This window comes from Dendrobates tinctorius, unplaced genomic scaffold, assembly GCF_039654945.1.
Source record: "Dendrobates tinctorius isolate UK_male_01 unplaced genomic scaffold, ASM3965494v1 ptg000062l, whole genome shotgun sequence".
In the NCBI taxonomy this organism is placed as follows: domain Eukaryota; kingdom Metazoa; phylum Chordata; class Amphibia; order Anura; family Dendrobatidae; genus Dendrobates; species Dendrobates tinctorius.
In genome coordinates, this window is record NW_027361730.1 from 15,920,588 (window position 1) to 15,939,674 (window position 19,087).

The 19,087-nt window shown below is 48.5% G+C and overlaps 1 protein-coding gene across 1 annotated transcript in view; it reads left to right on the forward strand.

The window, feature by feature from the left end:
- LOC141092949 (guanylyl cyclase-activating protein 1-like) overlaps window positions 1-18,862 on the forward strand; it is a 56,395-nt gene extending 37,533 nt beyond the window's left edge. The window contains exons 3-4 of the mRNA XM_073579325.1: window positions 17,215-17,305; window positions 17,594-18,862. Of these exons, the coding sequence (XP_073435426.1) occupies window positions 17,215-17,305; window positions 17,594-17,721 (219 nt within the window). The 3' untranslated portion in view covers window positions 17,722-18,862. The remainder of the gene's footprint in view (window positions 1-17,214; window positions 17,306-17,593) is intronic.
- Window positions 18,863-19,087: the final 225 nt, after the last annotated feature.

The window sequence follows — 19,087 nt, forward strand, 5'->3', positions numbered from 1 at the left end:
GTGCATGAAAATATCAGCGCTAATCTGAGCCTGCTATGACCCAGCAACTGTACTATGTCTGCAGACACATGGCAAACATATGATCGCCAGGTCCTATGGAAGGATCAGCAGTGCTGATGCTTCTGTACACTACATAGTTCTGATGGAGTGCTATGTAGCTGTGAAATAGAGAGCAGAAAAGGCAAAAAACTGCTTTGGTCTTCTCCCCAGTTCCCGAACTGTGTCCGATAGCCGGATACCCGACCTGCCCCTACAGCATTGCAAGAGCTTTAACCCCACATTGTAAATTTACAATATTGTTGTGGTAACCACTTTGGGACTGGCATATTTTCTCACTTTAGCTTTTTTCCTCCACTTGTCCCAATAACTTTTTATTCATCCACTAGCTGAAGAGCCCGGCGTTGTCTGGGCATAGTAACCAACTGTGGTTAGTTATAACAAATTATAATGATTACCGTATTTTTCCGACCATAAGACGCACTTTTTTCCCAAAAACTTTTGGGGGAAAGTGGGGGGTGCGTCTTATGGTCGCAATACACGGTCTAACCTGTTGGCTGGTGGCAGCGGGCGGGGCTCTGCGGTGCGATGGTGGCAGCGGGCGGCGCTCTGCGGTGGTGGCAGCGGGCTGTGCCCCTGCCCCAGCGCTGCTGCCCCTGCCCCAGCGCAGCTGCCGCTGCCCCAGCACTGCTGCCCCTGCCCCAGCACAGCTGCCCCTGCCTCAGCACAGCTGCCACCACCACAGAGCCCACCTGCCCCAGCACAGCTGCCCCAGCACAGCTGCCCCAGCCCCAGCACAGCTGCCCCTGCCCCAGCACAGCGGGCGGCGCTCTGCGGTGGTGGCAGCGGGCTGTGCCCCTGCCCCAGCACAGCTGCCCCTGCCCCAGCACAGCTGCCCCAGCACAGCTACCCCTGCCCCAGCGCAGCTGCCACCACCGCAGACCCCACCTGCCCCAGCACTGCTGCCCCTGCCCCAGCACAGCTGCCCCTGACCCAGCACAGCTGCCCCTGCCTCAGCACAGCTGCCCCAGCCCCAGCACAGCTGCCCCAGCACAGCTGCCCCTGCCCCAGCACAGCTGCCCCAGCCCCAGCACAGCTGCCCCTACCCCAGTGCAGCTGCCCCAGCACAACCAACCTGCCCCAGCACAGAGCCGCCACCGCACGATCCTGGACCACTGAATGACCCCTGTGACTACTTCTCCACCTGTGCTGGATCCCTTCCCAGGTAAGCTGAATTCGGACTGTAAGGCGGACCCCCATTTGACACATTATTTTTTTTTCCCTATTTTCCTACTGAAAATTGGGGTGCGTCTTATGGTCCGGTGCATCTTATAGTCCGAAAAATATGGTATATTGCACATAAAAACATTTCACGTCATATTGTTATGAATGGGTCACCGAGGAGAAAAAAGCAAAACAAGCTAAGTCACAGAAAACCAGAGAGGTTGGTAACTATGCAGATTGCAGATCCCTGATCCTACCACACAACTAGCAGCAGCCGTGGAGCATAGCTACGATGTTCCTAGACGCCTCGTCACAGCCAGAGGACTAAATAAGCCTGAAGCATGAAAAGAGGAAAACTAACTGACCCAGAGCAGACCCCAAAGGAGTAGATAGCCCCCACACATGTATTGACGGTTATACAAGATGAAGGCACAAACACAGGCAGGAAAATAGGCTGAGCAAACGATGGGGCCCAAACTAACTAGAGAGGAAAGGAAAGGAAAGACACTGTCTGCAACCTGCAAAAAACCCTATAAACATAATGTCCAACACTTCTGATAGCAAAATTAACCCTGAAGTCACTAGACTTCTCCCACTATATCAACACTGAAATATTCTGAGACAGAGCAAAAAGAGACCAAACTAGTAAGGGACAAAAAGCAAATTGGCAAAATACTGATAAATAAGAGTGGAAATTCAGCAAAGCCCCCAGCCGGGGCTGGCTGACCACACCAAAAACTGAGTAGACCAACAAAATCAAGTGTGAACATTAGCAGAAAAACTTATCTTTAGATGACTGGAACAGAGCTGAAAACCAAGAGCTGACAAGCCAGAAGGAATCACCAGCAACTGAATAGGGCGTCGGCTGTCTTAAATCCAATCTGAGCCTCCTGAGGTCCAATCGTCATCCTCATTCTCAGGTGTCAGATCTCCACCGATCAAATCAGCCTCACTACCTACTGTTACCACCAGAGGGAGTCTGGAAGGAGAACTCACAACTGGTGAACCAGAGAATGAACTCACAACACATATATTCAACACTACAAATTTTCAGCACAAATTAACTAAACGATTACCCAAGTATTGATAGTATTTTATTTTCAACTCATTGAAGATTTTTGTTTTTTCCTTTCGGTGCAAAGATGAACAGATTTTTGGCAGTTCCAACTCTTGAACAGACCACGTAAAGTTGACCATGAGAAAAGCATGGAGATTGCAAATCGATCCCTACTACTTTCAAGGACTGTCCCTGAGCATTGTTAATGGACATTGCAAATAGCAGTTGAACTGGAAACTGGAGGCATTTAAAATAAAAAAACAAATCATATGGAATGAGTGGAATTCTTGGAGTGAAAATGTCCTCTCCTTTGGCACATCCTGTTTCTGAGCTGTGTATCTAACCCTATACTGTGTGATAATGTCTGCTGAGCTGTGTACCTAATCCTCTCCTGTGTGATACTTTCTGCTGAGCTGTGTATCTAATCCTATTGTGCATTACTGACCGCTCAGCCATGTATCTAATCCTATCCTGTGTGATACTGACTGCTGAGCAGTGTACCTAATCCTATCCTGTGTGTTACTGACTGCTCAACCGTGTATCTAATCCTATCCTGTGTGATACTGACTGCTAAGCTGTGTATCTAATGCTATCCTGTGTGATACTGACTGCAGAGCCGTGTATCTAATCCTATTCTGTGTGATACTGTCTGCTGAGCCGTGTATCTAATATTAATCTGTGTGATACTGTGTGCTGAGCTGTGTATCTAATCCTATCCTGTGTGATACTGTCTGCTGAGCCATGTATCTATTCCTATCCAGTGTGATACTGACTGCTGAGCTGTGTATCTAATCCTATCCTGTGTGATACTGACTGCTGAGCCGTGTATCTTTTCCTATCCTGTGTGATACTGATTGCTGAGTTGTGTATCTAATCCTCTCCTGTGTGATACTGACTGCTGAGCTGTGTATCTAATCCTATCCTGTGTGATACTGACTGCTGAGCCGTGTATCTTTTCCTATCCTGTGTGATACTGATTGTTGAGCTGTGTATCTAATCCTATCCTGTGTGGTACTGACTGCTGAGCAGTGTATCTACTCCTATCCTGTGTGATACCGTCTGCTGAGCTGTGTATCTAACCCTATCCTGTGTGATACTGACTGCTGAGCCGTGTATCTAATCCTATCCTGTGTGATACTGTCTGCTGAGCCATGTATCTATTCCTATCCTGTGTGATACTGACTGCTGAGTTGTGTATCTAATCCTATCCTGTGTGATACTGATTGCTGAGTTGTGTATCTAATCCTATCCAGTGTGATACTGACTGCTGAGCCATGTGTCTAATCCTCTCCTGTGTGATACTGACTGCTGAGCTGTGTATCTAATCCTATCCTGTGTGATACTGACTGCTGAGCCGTGTATCTTTTCCTATCCTGTGTGATACTGATTGTTGAGCTGTGTATCTAATCCTATCCTGTGTGATACTGACTGCTGAGCAGTGTATCTACTCCTATCCTGTGTGATACCGTCTGCTGAGCTGTGTATCTAATCCTATCCTGTGTGATACTGACTGCTGAGCTGTGTATCTAATCCTATCCTGTGTGATACTGACTGCTGAGCTGTGTATCTAATCCTATCCTGTGTGATACTGTCTGCTGAGCCATGTATGTAATCCTATCCTGTGTGATACTGACTGCTGAGCTGTGTATCTAATCCTATCCTGTGTGATACTGACTGCTGAGCTGTGTATATAATCCTATCCTGTGTGACACTGACTGCTGAGCTGTGTATCTAATCCTATCCTGTGGGATACTGACTGCTGAGCCGTGTATCTAATCCTATCCTGTGTGATACTGGGCTTCCCCTGCTGTCTGTGTCAGAGGGTGGTCTGTGGCTGCACAGTAATAAATTGTGTTATTTCCAGCTTTACAGAAGGACGATAACACCATATAAATGATAAGAATAATAAGCCAAATTGTTTGGTGAATTGGAACGCGCGGGGTTAAAATTTCGCCTCACAACATAGCCTATGACGCTCTCGGGGTCCAGACGTGTGACTGTGCAAAATTTTGTGGACAAGTTGTAGTTTTGTGTAACACCATTCATGGTACCATATCATGCATCATGGTTTTGTTTCTATGGCATTCACTGTGCAGTGAAAATTAACTGGCAACATGATTCCCCAGGACAGTACAATTATGTCAATACTAAACTCCTATAGCATTCTTTTTTTTTTTTTACCTTGCTAGGTTTTTTTTAGTGTTTTTTTCTGTCGAATGAGCTGTGAGAGGCTTGTCTTGTTGCATATCGATTTGATGTTTCATTCATACTAATTTGGGGTACATACGATATATAGAACACTGTTAGTTTGTTTTTTTGGGGGGGATTGCTGAGACTGAAAAGTCTCAAATCTGTTTTTTTTATTTTTCTTTTTAATACTTTTGTAGGTTGATGGACTAGACTTTTAAGGATGCGTTGATACCAATTCTATTTATTATTATTTTTTAATTCCTTTATTTTAAAACTCGGAAATGGGGGAGTGATCTAAACCTCTATACTTTTTGCTGATAGCTTTTATTTCAGCTGTAATACATAGCTGGCATCTGTCCTGTATGGACCAGGCACAGTTCTTGAGCCCGCATTGTACATGTGCACCCTGACTGTGACAAACATGTACGGTAGGGTGAACAAAGAATTTAAATCTCAGAACCATGTGCCATAAATTTACAGCACTTGGTTTTTATGAGGTTAATATTTTGTTTTAATGAATACTTATAACAATATTATTGCCAGTTTCACATCACTTATAGTTACTTTTTCATTCTTTATATGAATATTGGTTTAGTTTAGGAAAAGTGCATACAAAATAGGATTGAAACTTGAGCCTTTTGAAGCAAACCTTTGGATCTATAAAAATGTGGGGGATTCTTTTTTTTTCAAATAACATTGTGCAAATGTTATCCCGATCTGCCAATTTTTGACTTATGTATAGCAAAGTTATACTTCTGTATATTTTATTTTCTTATTAAAGTAAAAATTCAAAAATTTTACAGCTGTGTGCTCTATGACAAATTTACTTATACATCATATGGATTACTCCAGTAGCATTGCCTTTAGGACTCGGCACATGGGAGTATTATGGTACACTTCTCCTGCTGCTTCTACTACTTTCCACTGTACCCTAGAGACTTTGTATTGCCTAGAATTTGAAGATGTTGTCCCAAAATATTCTTGTTCCAAAAAACTGAGTTAAATACCTTGAGCGATTCTTCCGTTTCCTTCCATCTTGTATGTCACCCCATTGCAGAGAAATTCACTTTTATAGCACCACTCCAGCATTTGTTCTCAGTACTGGGGTGGCGCTTTAAATGTAAGTCCCCTGCGCCCATTTTTGTACTTACCTTTCGGCGGCTTCACCTTTTATCGACGCTGTCAAACAACACCTTCTTGTGCCCATAACTGCTGACTAGCCAAAAGTCAGAAAATATGACACAAGAGCTCAATGCAACTCTATGAGAGCCAGAACGAGGCTCTCAGAGATGTATTGAAAAGTGACTTCCGTCGCACTCCATGAAACAGCGGAGATGCTGACAGGTCACTTTTTGCCGGAGATTGACAGGAGTGACGCTGGAAAAGGATGAAGGTGGCAGGTGAGTGTGTGACCAGGCGCAGGGAAATTACCTTTAAAGCACCACTCCAGCGGTGCAATAAAAAAATGCTGGAGTGGTGCGTTAATGCTTTTGGAGCATTGTAAGTGAGATTTCTTCTTGCAGACCAATAGGGTATTTCTGTAGTCTTCTCTGGGGACGTGCGCTTTCACCCTTCCCTCCAAGACTCTGCCAATCAAAACTGATATAGCAGTGTAGTAGCTGAGATGTGATTGGCAGCTTCTGGATGGGAGGCATGAAAGCGCACGTCCCCAGAGAAGATTACAGAAACACCAAATTCGACTGCGAGAAAAGATCTCACATACTGCTCTCCTAAAGCAACAAATGTGAATATTTCTGAAATTGATTGACCCAGAGCAAGGTGGATAGAAATGGCTGAATCAGGGGAGCTCATGGATTTTTACAAGGTACTTAACACATTTTTTTCTAGCAAAGGACAGGAACATTTTAGCTGTACTTCATTTTAGCTTAGGAAAAGTTCATCCATTATTTGTCCTACCGTTGATATATACCGCTATACTGTATATGATTTGTGGTATTTTTCAGGCATATAGGCAGAATGAATCCAGCCTAATTTCTGCTTCAAATCGATTTCATCTGGCTTGCAGATGATGTTTAGTCATGTCTCAAGGTGGTTGTTGAGCCGCCCCTGCATTTAAGCCTAAATATCATTAATCCGCTCCTACTAAGTGTCTTAATCTTCCAAAGAACAGATATATGGAGATTAATTTGAATGTGACCTAGTAACGTGGGTATTTAAAGCTAAGTAAGAAATCAACTACAATTAAGATCCATACACTTCTTCAATGTCATTGCGGTTTGTTGTCCTAACGAACCATACAAACTGACTTCCTTTATATGGCATTATATGGTTTATGTAAATTTGTCTAATGCAAGGCTGGCAAGCTTTACTTTGGATTAGACAAAAATGCAAGTTGTAATGTAAACTAGATAAAATGAGGCCATCATGTACAGTTGAAGTCATAAGTTTGTATACACTTAGTTTGAAGTTAATAAAATTCATATTTATCTCCACCACAGATTCCTGGTCAACAAACCATAGTTTACTCTAGTTGTCTTGTATATCAGCTTTATACATAACACAAGCAATTGTTCTACCAAATTTTTATGGGCAGATCATTTCATTTACAATTCTCAAATCACAACTTCAATGGGTCAGAGTTTTTCATAAACCTAAGTGACTGTTCTTCTAAATGCGGTAGTTTGAGAAATACCAGAAAGCTATTTAATAGCTTTAGAAGCCATCTCAAGTTAAATTAGATAATTTGAGTTAATTGGAGGCGTTCTTGTGGCAGTAATTTAAGGCTTATCTTTACAGTCTCCCTGCCTCTATGTGAACATTATTGAAGACATTAGTCAGTAAGGCAAAGGTTCCCGTGAGCACTATTGAGGCCGTAATCGGATAGTGGAAAGAACATAATTTCACCTAGACCAAGTGAAATATTTCAGACAGAGGAGTGAAAAGAATTATCAGAAGAGTTGTCAAAGAGCTAGGACCACCTGGTCAGAGCTAAATAAAGACCTGAAATCAGAAGGTACAATTGTTTCAAAGAAATCAATAAGTAATGCACTCAAACTCTATGGCCTGTATGCACGCTCACCCCACAAGACTCTTTTGCTGAACAAAAAGCATGTTCGAGCACGTTTAAAGTTTGCTCAAGAACATTTAGACAATAATGTGAAATACTGGAGAATATAGTCTGATTAGATGAGACCAAAATTCAACTGTTTGGATGCCATAACACACACATTTTTGGAGGCCAAAAGGCACTGCATATCACCCCAAAAAACACCATACCATCAGTGAAGTTTGGAGGTGGGAACATCATGGTGTGGGTCTCTTTTTAGCATATACTGTGGTGTTTGCAGGTACGCAGGATGCAGTGACAAGTCGCGAGACAATTTGATGCTTTCTATAATAACGTTTATAAGACTAGAGGGAACTTTCCTCAGTCCCGGCCTGATCACCAAAAGGGGTAACACGGGTTGCCCTCGCAGGGGTTCTATACAAGCACACACAAACGGGTAGAACACGACTACTTCCGGCAATAGCTGGTCACTATAGTGCCGCGGTATGGCCGACTATGGGTCCTTAATTATAAAGTCAACTTAGCCGTCCAGACGTCCCTCGCCGTTCGGGTTGGTGGTCTTTCGGCGTAGTAGTTGCTGGGCCCAGTTGCTGAGGCGATGTCGAAGTCTTCGCGCACTCTGGTGCGCTGATGACACTGGAGCCCCACAGGCTCTAGCGGAGTCATTGGACGGCTGGGTCGCAGCCCCTGGCCTGGGGCAAGCGGCAGCGATGTGAGGTGGTGAATGACAGGGCACCTGTGCAGCTAACGGCCGCGACGGGGAGTCCACGGTCAGCAGAGGCCCGGCCCCTGCTGCGGGACAGTGGTGGCTGCCGACGGCACTGTACTGGCCATGGCCACTGGTGAGAACAGGGCGGCGGCGGGGAAAAGGCTGCAGCCACGGGCTGGAGCGAGACGGCAGCGGCCACGGGTGACCACGGGTAGGCCGCAGCCGCAGGCTGAGGGCAGGCGGCAGTGGCCACGGGCTGAACTGGGGCTGCAGTGGCCGCGGGGTTGAGCGGGGCAGCAAGTCTCGGATGATCGCCTCAGTAACGTCCTTCTGGAGTCCTCAGTGAGCGTCCTCCCTGACACTGGTGAGTCGCTCTCGCTTTCAGCCGCTCCCACGGTCTCCTGCTGTCTCTGCCCCGGTCTGCTGACTCATCATCCCGGGAATTCCCCGCCTCCTTTATACTGGTCCCTCCCCCAGCCCATCTGCCTGTCACAACGGTCCGTCCCCGAATTCTGCCCTCCGGGGACAGTTTCCCCCGGAACCCAGATGACGGCTCCCTGGGTTCCGGCCCGGACACTCGACGGGGGTCATTCCTCCCACACTCCCCCCGTCCTTTATGCTCGCCAGTCCTCGGGCGAGGGTTTTCGTAGATTCGGGTTAGTTTTTTGGGACGACAGTCCTTGTCGCCATACGAACTGGTCCTGTTCGTAAAGTTCAGGGGGTTTGCCAGCTGTTGACCGCTCGGAGCGTCGAAGCTCAGGTGTAGTGGAGTCTTCTGGGGTGGTGGAGGGTGGTCGAATAGTTGGTTCTGGTGGGATGCCCGGGTCTACTGTAGTGCCACCACTAGGGCGACCCGCAGATGCGATAGGGAAGTCCTCTTCGTCATCCAGGTCCCAGACCGGGGGCAGAGGGTTGGGGACCTGGAGGGTTGGTTCGAGCTGCGGGAGATTGGTAGACGTACAAGGTCGTAGCATGTTACGGTGCACAACCTGAGTGAGAGGCGCGTTGTTTCCTTCGGATTGTATTACGTGCACAGGCCCGTCGGGGCTTATTCGGCGCAACACTCGGTACGGGTTCACCTCCCACCGTGGTTCTAACTTGTTTTGGAGGCGTTGATCAAATATGAGTACCCGATCCCCAGTCTGAAAGTCAATGGGTGGGGGCAGTGCTCCCCCTGGTGTTCTAAATCCTGGAGCTTTGTATGGACGATACGGTGGAGGGTCTGCAGCCGGTGTCGGTGGTTGCAGACCCACGAGGATACCCTGGTCCAGGGTTGGGGTTCTTCCGGGTTCAATTCCACCTCCGTAATTCCTTTGCCTTCCCGTCTGAACAGCAGTAGGCGGTGTAACCAGTCACTCGACGCACCCGATTGTTATATACCCACACCAGCTCGGGGACATATTCAGGCTAGCGGGCCTTACGGTCGCTCTCCAGGGTGCGCAGCATTTGGATTAGCGTACGATTGAACCTTTCGCAGGCTCCGCTTCCCTGCGGGTGGTATGGCGTAGTCCGCGATTTATCAATACCGTAAAGATGGTGTAGCTCTTCCATGACTTTTCCTAGGAAGCACACCCCTTGGTCCGAATGTATTCATTGTGGACAGCCGTACACTTGAATAAAGTTCTTACAAATTGCATAGGCGGCCGACTCCGCTGTTTGGTCTCGGGTGGGGGTAACCACGGCGAACTTGGTGAAATGGTCCACCATAACGAGACAATGTTCATATCCCTGATAGGCAGGACCCATGGTCAGAAAGTCCACCGTAAGAAGCTCCAGAGGGGCTGATGTTACAATAGTTTGCACCGGGGCTCGTTGCGTGGGGGGGTTTAGCGAGCTCGCACGGGCGGCAGGTTCAACAAACTACTTCTACAGCAGCGTGCAAGCGTGGGTGGTACACTATCTGCTGCAACCATTGTAAAGTCTTTTGAGCACCAAAATGAGCCCCTTTTTCATGGGCTTCCCGGGCCAGTTGGTCGAGATGTGCTCTGGGCACGATCACCTGCCATATCGTAGCTCACGAGGTTCGTGACATGGCTTTTCAATATAAAAGACCCTTTTTGATGGCTAGTTTTTCCCACTGGTGCAACATCAGCAACATATCTTGGGTCAAAGTCTGTCTTTGCGAGCCCGTGGGCAATTTACCGGTGGCCACCCATCGGCGCAGGAGTCCAATTTCTGTATCTTCTTGTTGCTGCTGGATCCAGTTGTCTCGAGGCTGTTCCAGCATCCCTCCTAGGAGTCCCGGATGAGGCGCTTCTTGCGTGTGGACTGTAAGTGCGGTGGTGGTGAGGGCGAACGGCGTCTCGTCTGCCTCTAATTCGTCGTCTCGACTTCTCACTGGGGTGGTGTGTCAGATTCTGGAGAGCGCGTCGGCGTGCACGTTTTCAGCTCCCTGTTTGTAGATGATCTTATAATTAAATTTGGCCATCTGAGCCACCCACCACTGCTCGAGGGCCCCCAGTTTGGCATTCTCCAAATGGGCTAACGGGTTGTTATCGGTCTGCACTACTACCTCGGAGCCCGCCAGGTACTCTGCGAACCGCTCTGTCATTGCCCACACTACCGCGAGAAGCTCGAGCTTAAAGGAGCTGTAATTGTCTGGGTTGCGTTCTGAGTCGTGCAGCGACCGGCTACCATAGGCGATCACTTTCTCCCGGCCGTCCTGTACCTGTGACAGCACAGCTGCTAGTCCCTGGAGGCTCCCGTGGGTATACAGGATGAATGGTTGCGAGAAATCCGCATATGCCAATACCGGGGCGTCCGAGAAAGCAGCCTTGAGATCTTGAAACGCATCCTCTTGCGGTTGCTGCCACTGGATCTTCCATCCATACGCCTCGGCGGGAGCCCCCTTCAGCAGTTGTTGCAGGGCTCGAGCTCGGCATGCAAAATTCTTCACGAACCGACGGTAATAGCCGGCCAACCCCAAGAAGGCCCGCACATCCTTCACCGTCTCGGGGGTAGGCCACCCCTGGATGGCAGCGACCTTTGCCTGGGATGGTCGGACGCCCTCTGCTGAGACGGTATGCCCCAGGTACTCGATTTGGGTGCGGAACAGGTGGCATTTCTGGGGCTTTACCTTTAACCCGTACTTCTGCAGCTGGCCGAGCACCTGCCCCAACCGCTTCAGGTGGTCCTCGAACGTGGCGGAATAGATGATAATATCGTCCAGGTATATCAATGTGGCCTCAAAGTTGAGGTCTCCTAGACACCGCTCCTTCAGCCGCTGGAAAGTTCCTGGGGCGTTGGCCAGCCCAAACGGCATCCGATTGAACTCGAACAGTCCCTTGGGAAGAATGAATGCCGTCTTGGCCCTGTCTTCCTCCGACATCGGCACCTGCCAGTACTCACTGGCCAGGTCAAGGATTGAAAAGTACGTCACGTTCCCCAGGGCGGACAGAGACTCTTCTATGCGGGGCAGTGGAAACGAATCCTTGATGGTGCAGGCGTTCAATTTCCGATAATCCACGCAAAAGCGCAGAGTGCCATCTTTTATCTCAATCTCATACAATAGGGGCCGCCAAAGGGCTTTGGCTTTCTCGTATGACCCCCTTCCGGACCATTTGGGCTAACAGAGTTTTCACTTCCTGGTATAGCTGTGGTGATATTTGCCGATATCGCTCCCGGATGGGGGCTGCCCCTTCCGTGGGGATCCCATGCGTGATGGCCATGGTACATCTGAAGTCGTCCTCGTGGCTGGCGAAGACACTGTAAAATTGTCCAAGAAGTGTCTCTACTCGGAGAAGCTGGGCTGGCGTTAGGCCGGAAAGTTCGGCCCACATTCTCTCCAGGATGACTCGACCTTTTTCTTGGGCCGAGGATGTGGCAGCCTGTTGGGTTCATACCGTTACTGCTCAGGGATCTTCGGGTTGCACCCTTAAATGGACCGCGGGGTCCGGCAGCATCTCCTCCAATGGCCTTACTAGCTTGGCCATTTCGGCCCGGGGCTTCAGGGCGACATCCTGATCTTCCAGGTTGACACAACGTACCAAGACGGTCCCTTCCCCCACTGTGGCCAGGGAGCGGGCCACCAGGATGCCAGGGTGCAGGCGCTCCGAGTAACATGGTTCCACCTGCACCTCCACGCCCTCCAGTGGTATCGGGGCACGGATCGGCACTGCCACCACCGTCTGGCCCGGAGGAAGCATGAGCGGAGGGGCCGCCGGTGCGATGACCTTGCCCAGTGCCTCACCCTCCTAACACTCCTGGAGCACTCGCGCTTCCCGCACCAACCGCTGGAAGACCTGCCCCTGGGCCGTGCGAGAACCCCACTGACTTAGGGTCTCCTGCGTGGAATCGTTGAGGAGTAGATTGCTGAACTCTCGCAGTATGTTCATGCCCAAAATGATCGGATGACGGTCGTTAGTCTCTTCTTGGGTTAGGACTAGTGTTGAGCGATACCTTCCGATATCGGGAAATATCGGATCGGATTGGATCGGACCGATACCCCAAAAATATCAGGTATCGCCGATTCCGATACCGGAAACCAATTCAAGTCAATGGGACACAAATATCGGAATGAAAATAAACCCTTTCTTTCATTGCACATCCAGTTGGGGAGGGGGGAAGAGTTTGGGCGGTGCGTTGGCGGAGACTGTGTGTGTCTGTGTGGGCCTGCCGGGGGTCTGTGCGGGCCTCTCGGGGGTCTTTGTGTCTGTGTGTCTTTGTGTCTGTGTGCTGGCATCTATGCCTGCTACAATGACAGTGATTGACACATTAGCCAATGATGGGACAGTAGTAGTCCCATCATCCGGCTAATGTGTTTAATGTAAAAAAATAAACCCACAAACATACATACTACATACATACATACTACATACAACATACATACTACATGCATACTAAATACATACATACATACTACATACTACATACATACTACATACACACTACATACAATACATTCATACAATACATACATATAGACATACAGTACATATAACAGAGTACATACTCACCATCACTTGTCACTTTGATCCCCGAAGCCAGTGTCATCTGTAAAAAATATTAAAATAACAAACAAACAATATACTCCCTGACCCGCAGAAAACCTCGAGTGTCCCACGACGATCTCCCCTGGAGAACAGCAGCATCAGCTGATGCGACCGCTCTCTAGGGGCTCCAGGAATACAATGACGGGAGGAAGGTATCCTTCCGCACTGTATTCCTCCACCACTGTAAAAAAATAGTCCCTAGTCTCACTTTTGGCATTGCTGTGTGAGAAAGTTCCCACGCAGCTTTTGCCATAAAGTGAGACCAGTGAACTATAGTAACCTCTCAGTGATGCACTGTAGGAGCCATTGTCTCCTGTCAGTGTGTCACTGAAGGTCCTATAGATGTCACTGTTCTATAGGGGAGATCGTCATGGGACACTCGTGGATTTCTGCGGAATCAGGGAGTATATTGGTTGTTTGTTATTTTAATATTTTTTACAGATGACACTGGCTTCGGGGATCAAAGTGACAAGTGATGGTGAGTATGTACTCTATGTTATATGTATTGTATGAATGTATTGTATGTAGTATGTATGTAGTATGTTGTATGTAGTATGTATGTAGTATGTATGTTTGTGTTTTTGTTTTTTTTTTTACATTCAACACATTAGCCGGATGATGGGACTACTACTGTCCCATCATTGGCTAATGTGTCAATCACTGTCATTGTAGCAGGCTTGGACTTGTAGTCCCATCGGACGATGTCTGCACACACACACAACCCCCGACAGACCCCTGGCAGCCCGCACAGACCCCCGGCAGGCCCGCACAGACCCCCGGCAGGCCCGCACAGACCTCCGGTAGGCCTGTACAGACCCCCGGCAGGCCCGCACAGACCCCCCACGGTCATGCACAGACCCCGCCCACGCACTCAGACACGCAGTCTCCGCCCACGCACCGCCCACACTTCATTATAACACATCATACTGACATCATTTCAGCATGCCTAACAGGATGTGCCCACACTTCTTAGGATCCTCAACTGGCTCATTGCATTATGGGAACTTCCAATTCCGGTATTTGATATTGTAAAAATATCGGAACTCAGTATCGGAACTCCGATACCGCGAATATCGGCCGATACCCGATATTTGCAGTATCGGAATGCTCAACACTAGTTAGGACCACTCCCCGGCGGCCGAGGAATTTACCACATAATGTCATCTGAAGCCACACCACTCCAGCGACAGGTACCGGCAGTTGGTTTGCGGCCATTAGTCGTATCAAGGGCCCCCATTGGGGCCTTGCCGCTTACGGAAAATGCTGCCGGAAGTACGTTGCCGGCATGGTCGTTACTTGCGACCCTGTATCCACTAGGCACCGTACAGCACGACCCTCGACTTCCGCCCATACTATTGGACGCTTAGCGACCAGTTCTTCGGGACTTCCACCACCTCTCGTTGTGGCTTCCGGCTCCGAGCGGCGTCCCCCATGCCCGGAGCCCTCTAGTTTAATGTCCGCCGGGGTGGGTATTTCCCACGCCGCGGACACTCCCGTGCGAAGGGCCCAGTTCTCCACACTCATAACACCGGGGCGGGGAGGCTCGGCCACGCCGGGTATTGCGAGGCCCCCAGGGCCTGGAATTGTAGCCAGGTTGGCCAGGCGCAGGCTCCGTTCTTTTCTTCACTTCAGCCAGCTCACCCCGGATACTCTTCAGTTCTTGTCTCATTTCCTCGATCCATCGAGGTTCTTTGACAACGCTTACGGAAGACTCCAGGCTCCGGTCCTTCCCTACAGAAGCCATCATCCCCTGCTCTTGCTCTCGCACCCGGGCCTGACTCCCCACTTCGGAGAAGGCTAAATTAGGGTTCACTCGGACCTGTTTCCGCAATGCCTGCTTGATTAACGGGTCCCGGAGTCCAGTCACTAGCTGGTCACGCAGGGTAATGTCGATGGGCCCTACCCCTATTCCGTCCTTCCTTTCCATAGCGGTGTGTAGCTCCTGGAGGGCGTTCATATACTGGGTGATGGTCTCCCCCTCCCCCTGCATCTGACTGAACAACCGGGTTCTCAACTCCCCCACGTCTGTTGGATCCCCGTGGGTCTCTTCCAGGATCTGTAAGACCCTGGCGAAGCTGTTGCGACGCCCCGGGGGTCTCAACATTACTGACTTCTGGGCTTCCCCATCTAGTGTCATAAGGGCCACCTCAGCCTCTAAATCGGGGGTCATGGGGTGCATGCGGAAGAAGCCCTGCATACGTTCGGTCCAGCTCCACAACAGCGTATTGGAGCCAGAAAACAAATTACTTAGCATAGCCCCCAGGGAGATACTGGAGCGGGGACCCCCATCATCAACAGCGCCCGCAGCCCCATTCTGATCAGGCGCACCGCCGTCTGCGCCCGGAGACTGCATCCTTCCGACTACGCCAAATGTGGTGTTTGCAGGTACGCAGGATGCAGTGACGAGTCGCAAGATAATTTGGTGCTTTCTATAATAATGTTTATAAGACTAGAGGGAACTTTTCTCAGTCCCGGCCTGATCACCAAAAGGGGTAACACGGGTTGCCCTCGCAGGGGTTCTATACAAGCACACACAAACGGGTAAAACAAGACTACTTCCAGCAATAGCCGGTCACTATTGTGCCACGGTATGGCCGACTACGGGTCCTTAATTATAAAGTCAACTTAGCCGTCCAGTCGTCCCTCGCCGTTCGGGTTGGTGGTCTTTCAACGTAGTAGTTGCTGGGCCCAGTTGCTGAGGCGATGTCGAAGTCTTCGCGCGCTCCGGCGTGCTGATGACACTGGAGCCCCACAGGCTCCGGAGGAGTCATTGGACGGTTGGGCCGCAGCCCCTGGCCTGGGGCAAGTGGCAGCGATGTGTGGTGGTGAATGACAGGCCACCTGCGTAGCTAATGGCCGCGACGGGGAGTCCACGGTCAGCAGAGGCCTGGTCCCTGCTGCGGACCGGAGCGGGACAGTGGTGGCCGCCGACGGCACTGTACTGGCCGCGGCCACTGGTGGGAACAGGGCGGCTACGGGTGGCGGGGAACAGGCCGCAGCCGCGGACTGGAGCGAGACGGCAGCGGCTGCGGGTGACCGCGGGTAGGCCGCAGCCGTGGGCTGAGGGGAGGTGGCAGCGGCCGCGGGCTGAACTGGGGTCGCAGTGGCCGCGGGGTGGAGCGGGGCAGCAAGTCTCGGATGATCGCCTCGGTAACGTCCTTCTGGAGTCCTCAATGAGCGTCCTCCCTGACACTGGTGAGTCGCTCTCGCTTTCAGCCGCTCCCACGGTCTCCTGCTGTCTCTGTCCCGGTCTGCTGACTCATTGTGCCGGGAATTCCCCGCCTCCTTTATACTGGTCCCTCCCCCAGCCCATCTGTCCGTCCCCGAATTCTGCCCTCCGGGGACAGTTTCCCCCGGAGCCCAGATGACGGCTCCCTTGGTTCCGGCCTGGACACTCGACGGGGGCCGTTCCTCCCACAATACCACTAGCAAACTTCATATGATTGAAGAAAGAATGAATGTGCAAATGTGCTGAGTCATTCTTGATAAAAATCTGCTGCAATTTACCAGGATGATGGTGAAACAAGGGTGGACATTTAAGCAAAACAATGATCGAAAACACACAGCCAAAGAAACTCTCATCTGGTTTCAGAGAAAGAAAATACATCTGCTGGAATGTGCCAGCCAATCACCTGAGCTGCATCAAATAGAAAATTAATGGAAGGAACAAAAGCTCAGAGATCATAGAAAAAGCCCACGGAACCTTCAGAATTTGAAGAGTGTTTGTGTGGAAGAATGGTCCAAAATTACACCTGAGCAATGCATGTGACTAGTTTCTATATACAGAAGGTGTCTTGAAGCTGTCATTGCCAACAAAGGCTTTTGTACTAAATAACCTTCAGTAAGCATGCACAATACTTTTTCCCTGTGTCATTTCTCATTATTACACATAAGTTATTTTATGGACTTCGATGGTTTGAGTTCTTTGCCTGTTTGGATTGGTTGGGCTGTTACAAAAACCTGGTGATCATAGCAATTCCTTATCTAAAGTTGATTTATTGTTCCTTTTCTTTTGCAGGCAGTGCGAGCGATTAATGGCTGCGATCAAGACAGCACTGTAGAAGAGTTTACTAATCGAGTTTTTGACAAGATTGATGTCAATGGAGATGGTAAGAATTATGTACCTATACAGAGAAAAATAGGGGGCTATGTCGATATTCAATTAACATGTAAAATAATAAAAGGAAGAAAACTGCAAGGATACTCAATTACAATGAGTATAATGGAGGAGCAAGGACCATGTCCTCCAGAGCTGGCCATCAGTTTGGATGCAGAATAACTGCAATCTGCCTAGTGTTGAAGGAAAGTGGCAGCAGTAGGCAGTATAGGCACAACTACCGTGCCAATGTGTCTTTATTGTTGTATGAACTAAACACTAAAATGTTTTTTTTTCACAGGGGAGCTGTCTCTGGAGGAATTTGTGGAGGGTGCTCGTAAAGATGAAGAATTTATGGATGTGATGATGAAGAGTCTGGACCTGACCCATATAGTGACCATGATTAACAACCGAAGGCACAGTGTGTGATTTGTAGGAGTCAAGGAAAGGCTTTTATTTGAGATGGTTCAGGATATATGTTGCAGATAACATGGGAAGTTAAGACTCACTGTGCATATTAGAAGGAGCCCTTAAAGAGTCATCAGAGATCCAGCTAAAATTATGGATTCAGTACAAATGAAGTCTATGTGCCAGTACTCACTCATTTCAGATGTCTGATACCATGTCAAGGTAGATGAGACATTCCATGGGTGTGAATGTGGAATCACATAAAAAATAAGTTGACTCACAGCTTATGCATAGCTACCAAAAAGAACAAAGATCTATCCAATTACTATCATTAATAAAGATCTGAGCCATGATGCAATATTAATGAGTAGCATTCACTATCAAAACAGGAAGATTTCTAAATGTATGATATGGATGTACTGTGGGTACTTGTTCGTGGCATGTTGCAACAAGTCTACAGGTACATTTCTTTAAAGGCAGCGCCTAAGGCAAAAATGAATCAATGTGTTATGCCTAGTGCCAAGCTTGAGGGGGTGGGCCATGATACAAATAGCATACACTGAAATCATGCATCCCCCTTCTGATTGATTGTGCACTGAGCATAACCACTTGCATCATTTGTGCCTAAAGTATTCTTCAAATAGGTATTCCCATCAAGGGAACCCTGTTCTGGAGATGGGTGCTGGTCGGAGAGCTGAAGTTCTGCAATGACTGTCAAAGATGCATTCACACACTGCAGTCATGTCTTAGCAGAGATGCACTATTTTCCCCCAATTTTCAAAAAGCTCTCGACAGAGATGATAAATTATGTTAAAGTCTGACAGAGAAGGACCAGCAGCACATCTGAAGCAATCTTTGGCAGCATTCAAATTATTATGTAGTTTATCTATGCTTTTACAATGGTAATACAAAGTGTAAATAACGTGTATGAAATGACGTGATTTATTGTATCATTTTGGCATTTCCATCTCTCAATAACGTTTAGTGGTTTCACCGTTATCTATTCCCATAAGGAGAGTGGATAATCACAGTATGTGTTGGATATTACTTAGAGTGCTCTCCGTTGGGCATTCTGTCTTTGTGTTTTTTGCATGTTTGTGCCTTTGTAAGCTGTAAATAAATGGCTGCTTTCTATAAATAAACTGTAAATATCCTAAAAAGACTACATATGTCCTGTGTTTTAGCACTATCTTGTGTGTAAAAGCACATTTGCACCTGCCAACCACAGCCATTAACCAAATAATGATTGGCAATGTACAAGTCATTTGGCCGTCATATAATGGCCTGCTTACAGGCCAACCGGAATTCTGTGTGTTATTACAATCGTTCTGTGCATAAAAAATGTCATGTTATCCACAACATATCGCCTGTTTACACAGAATATTGT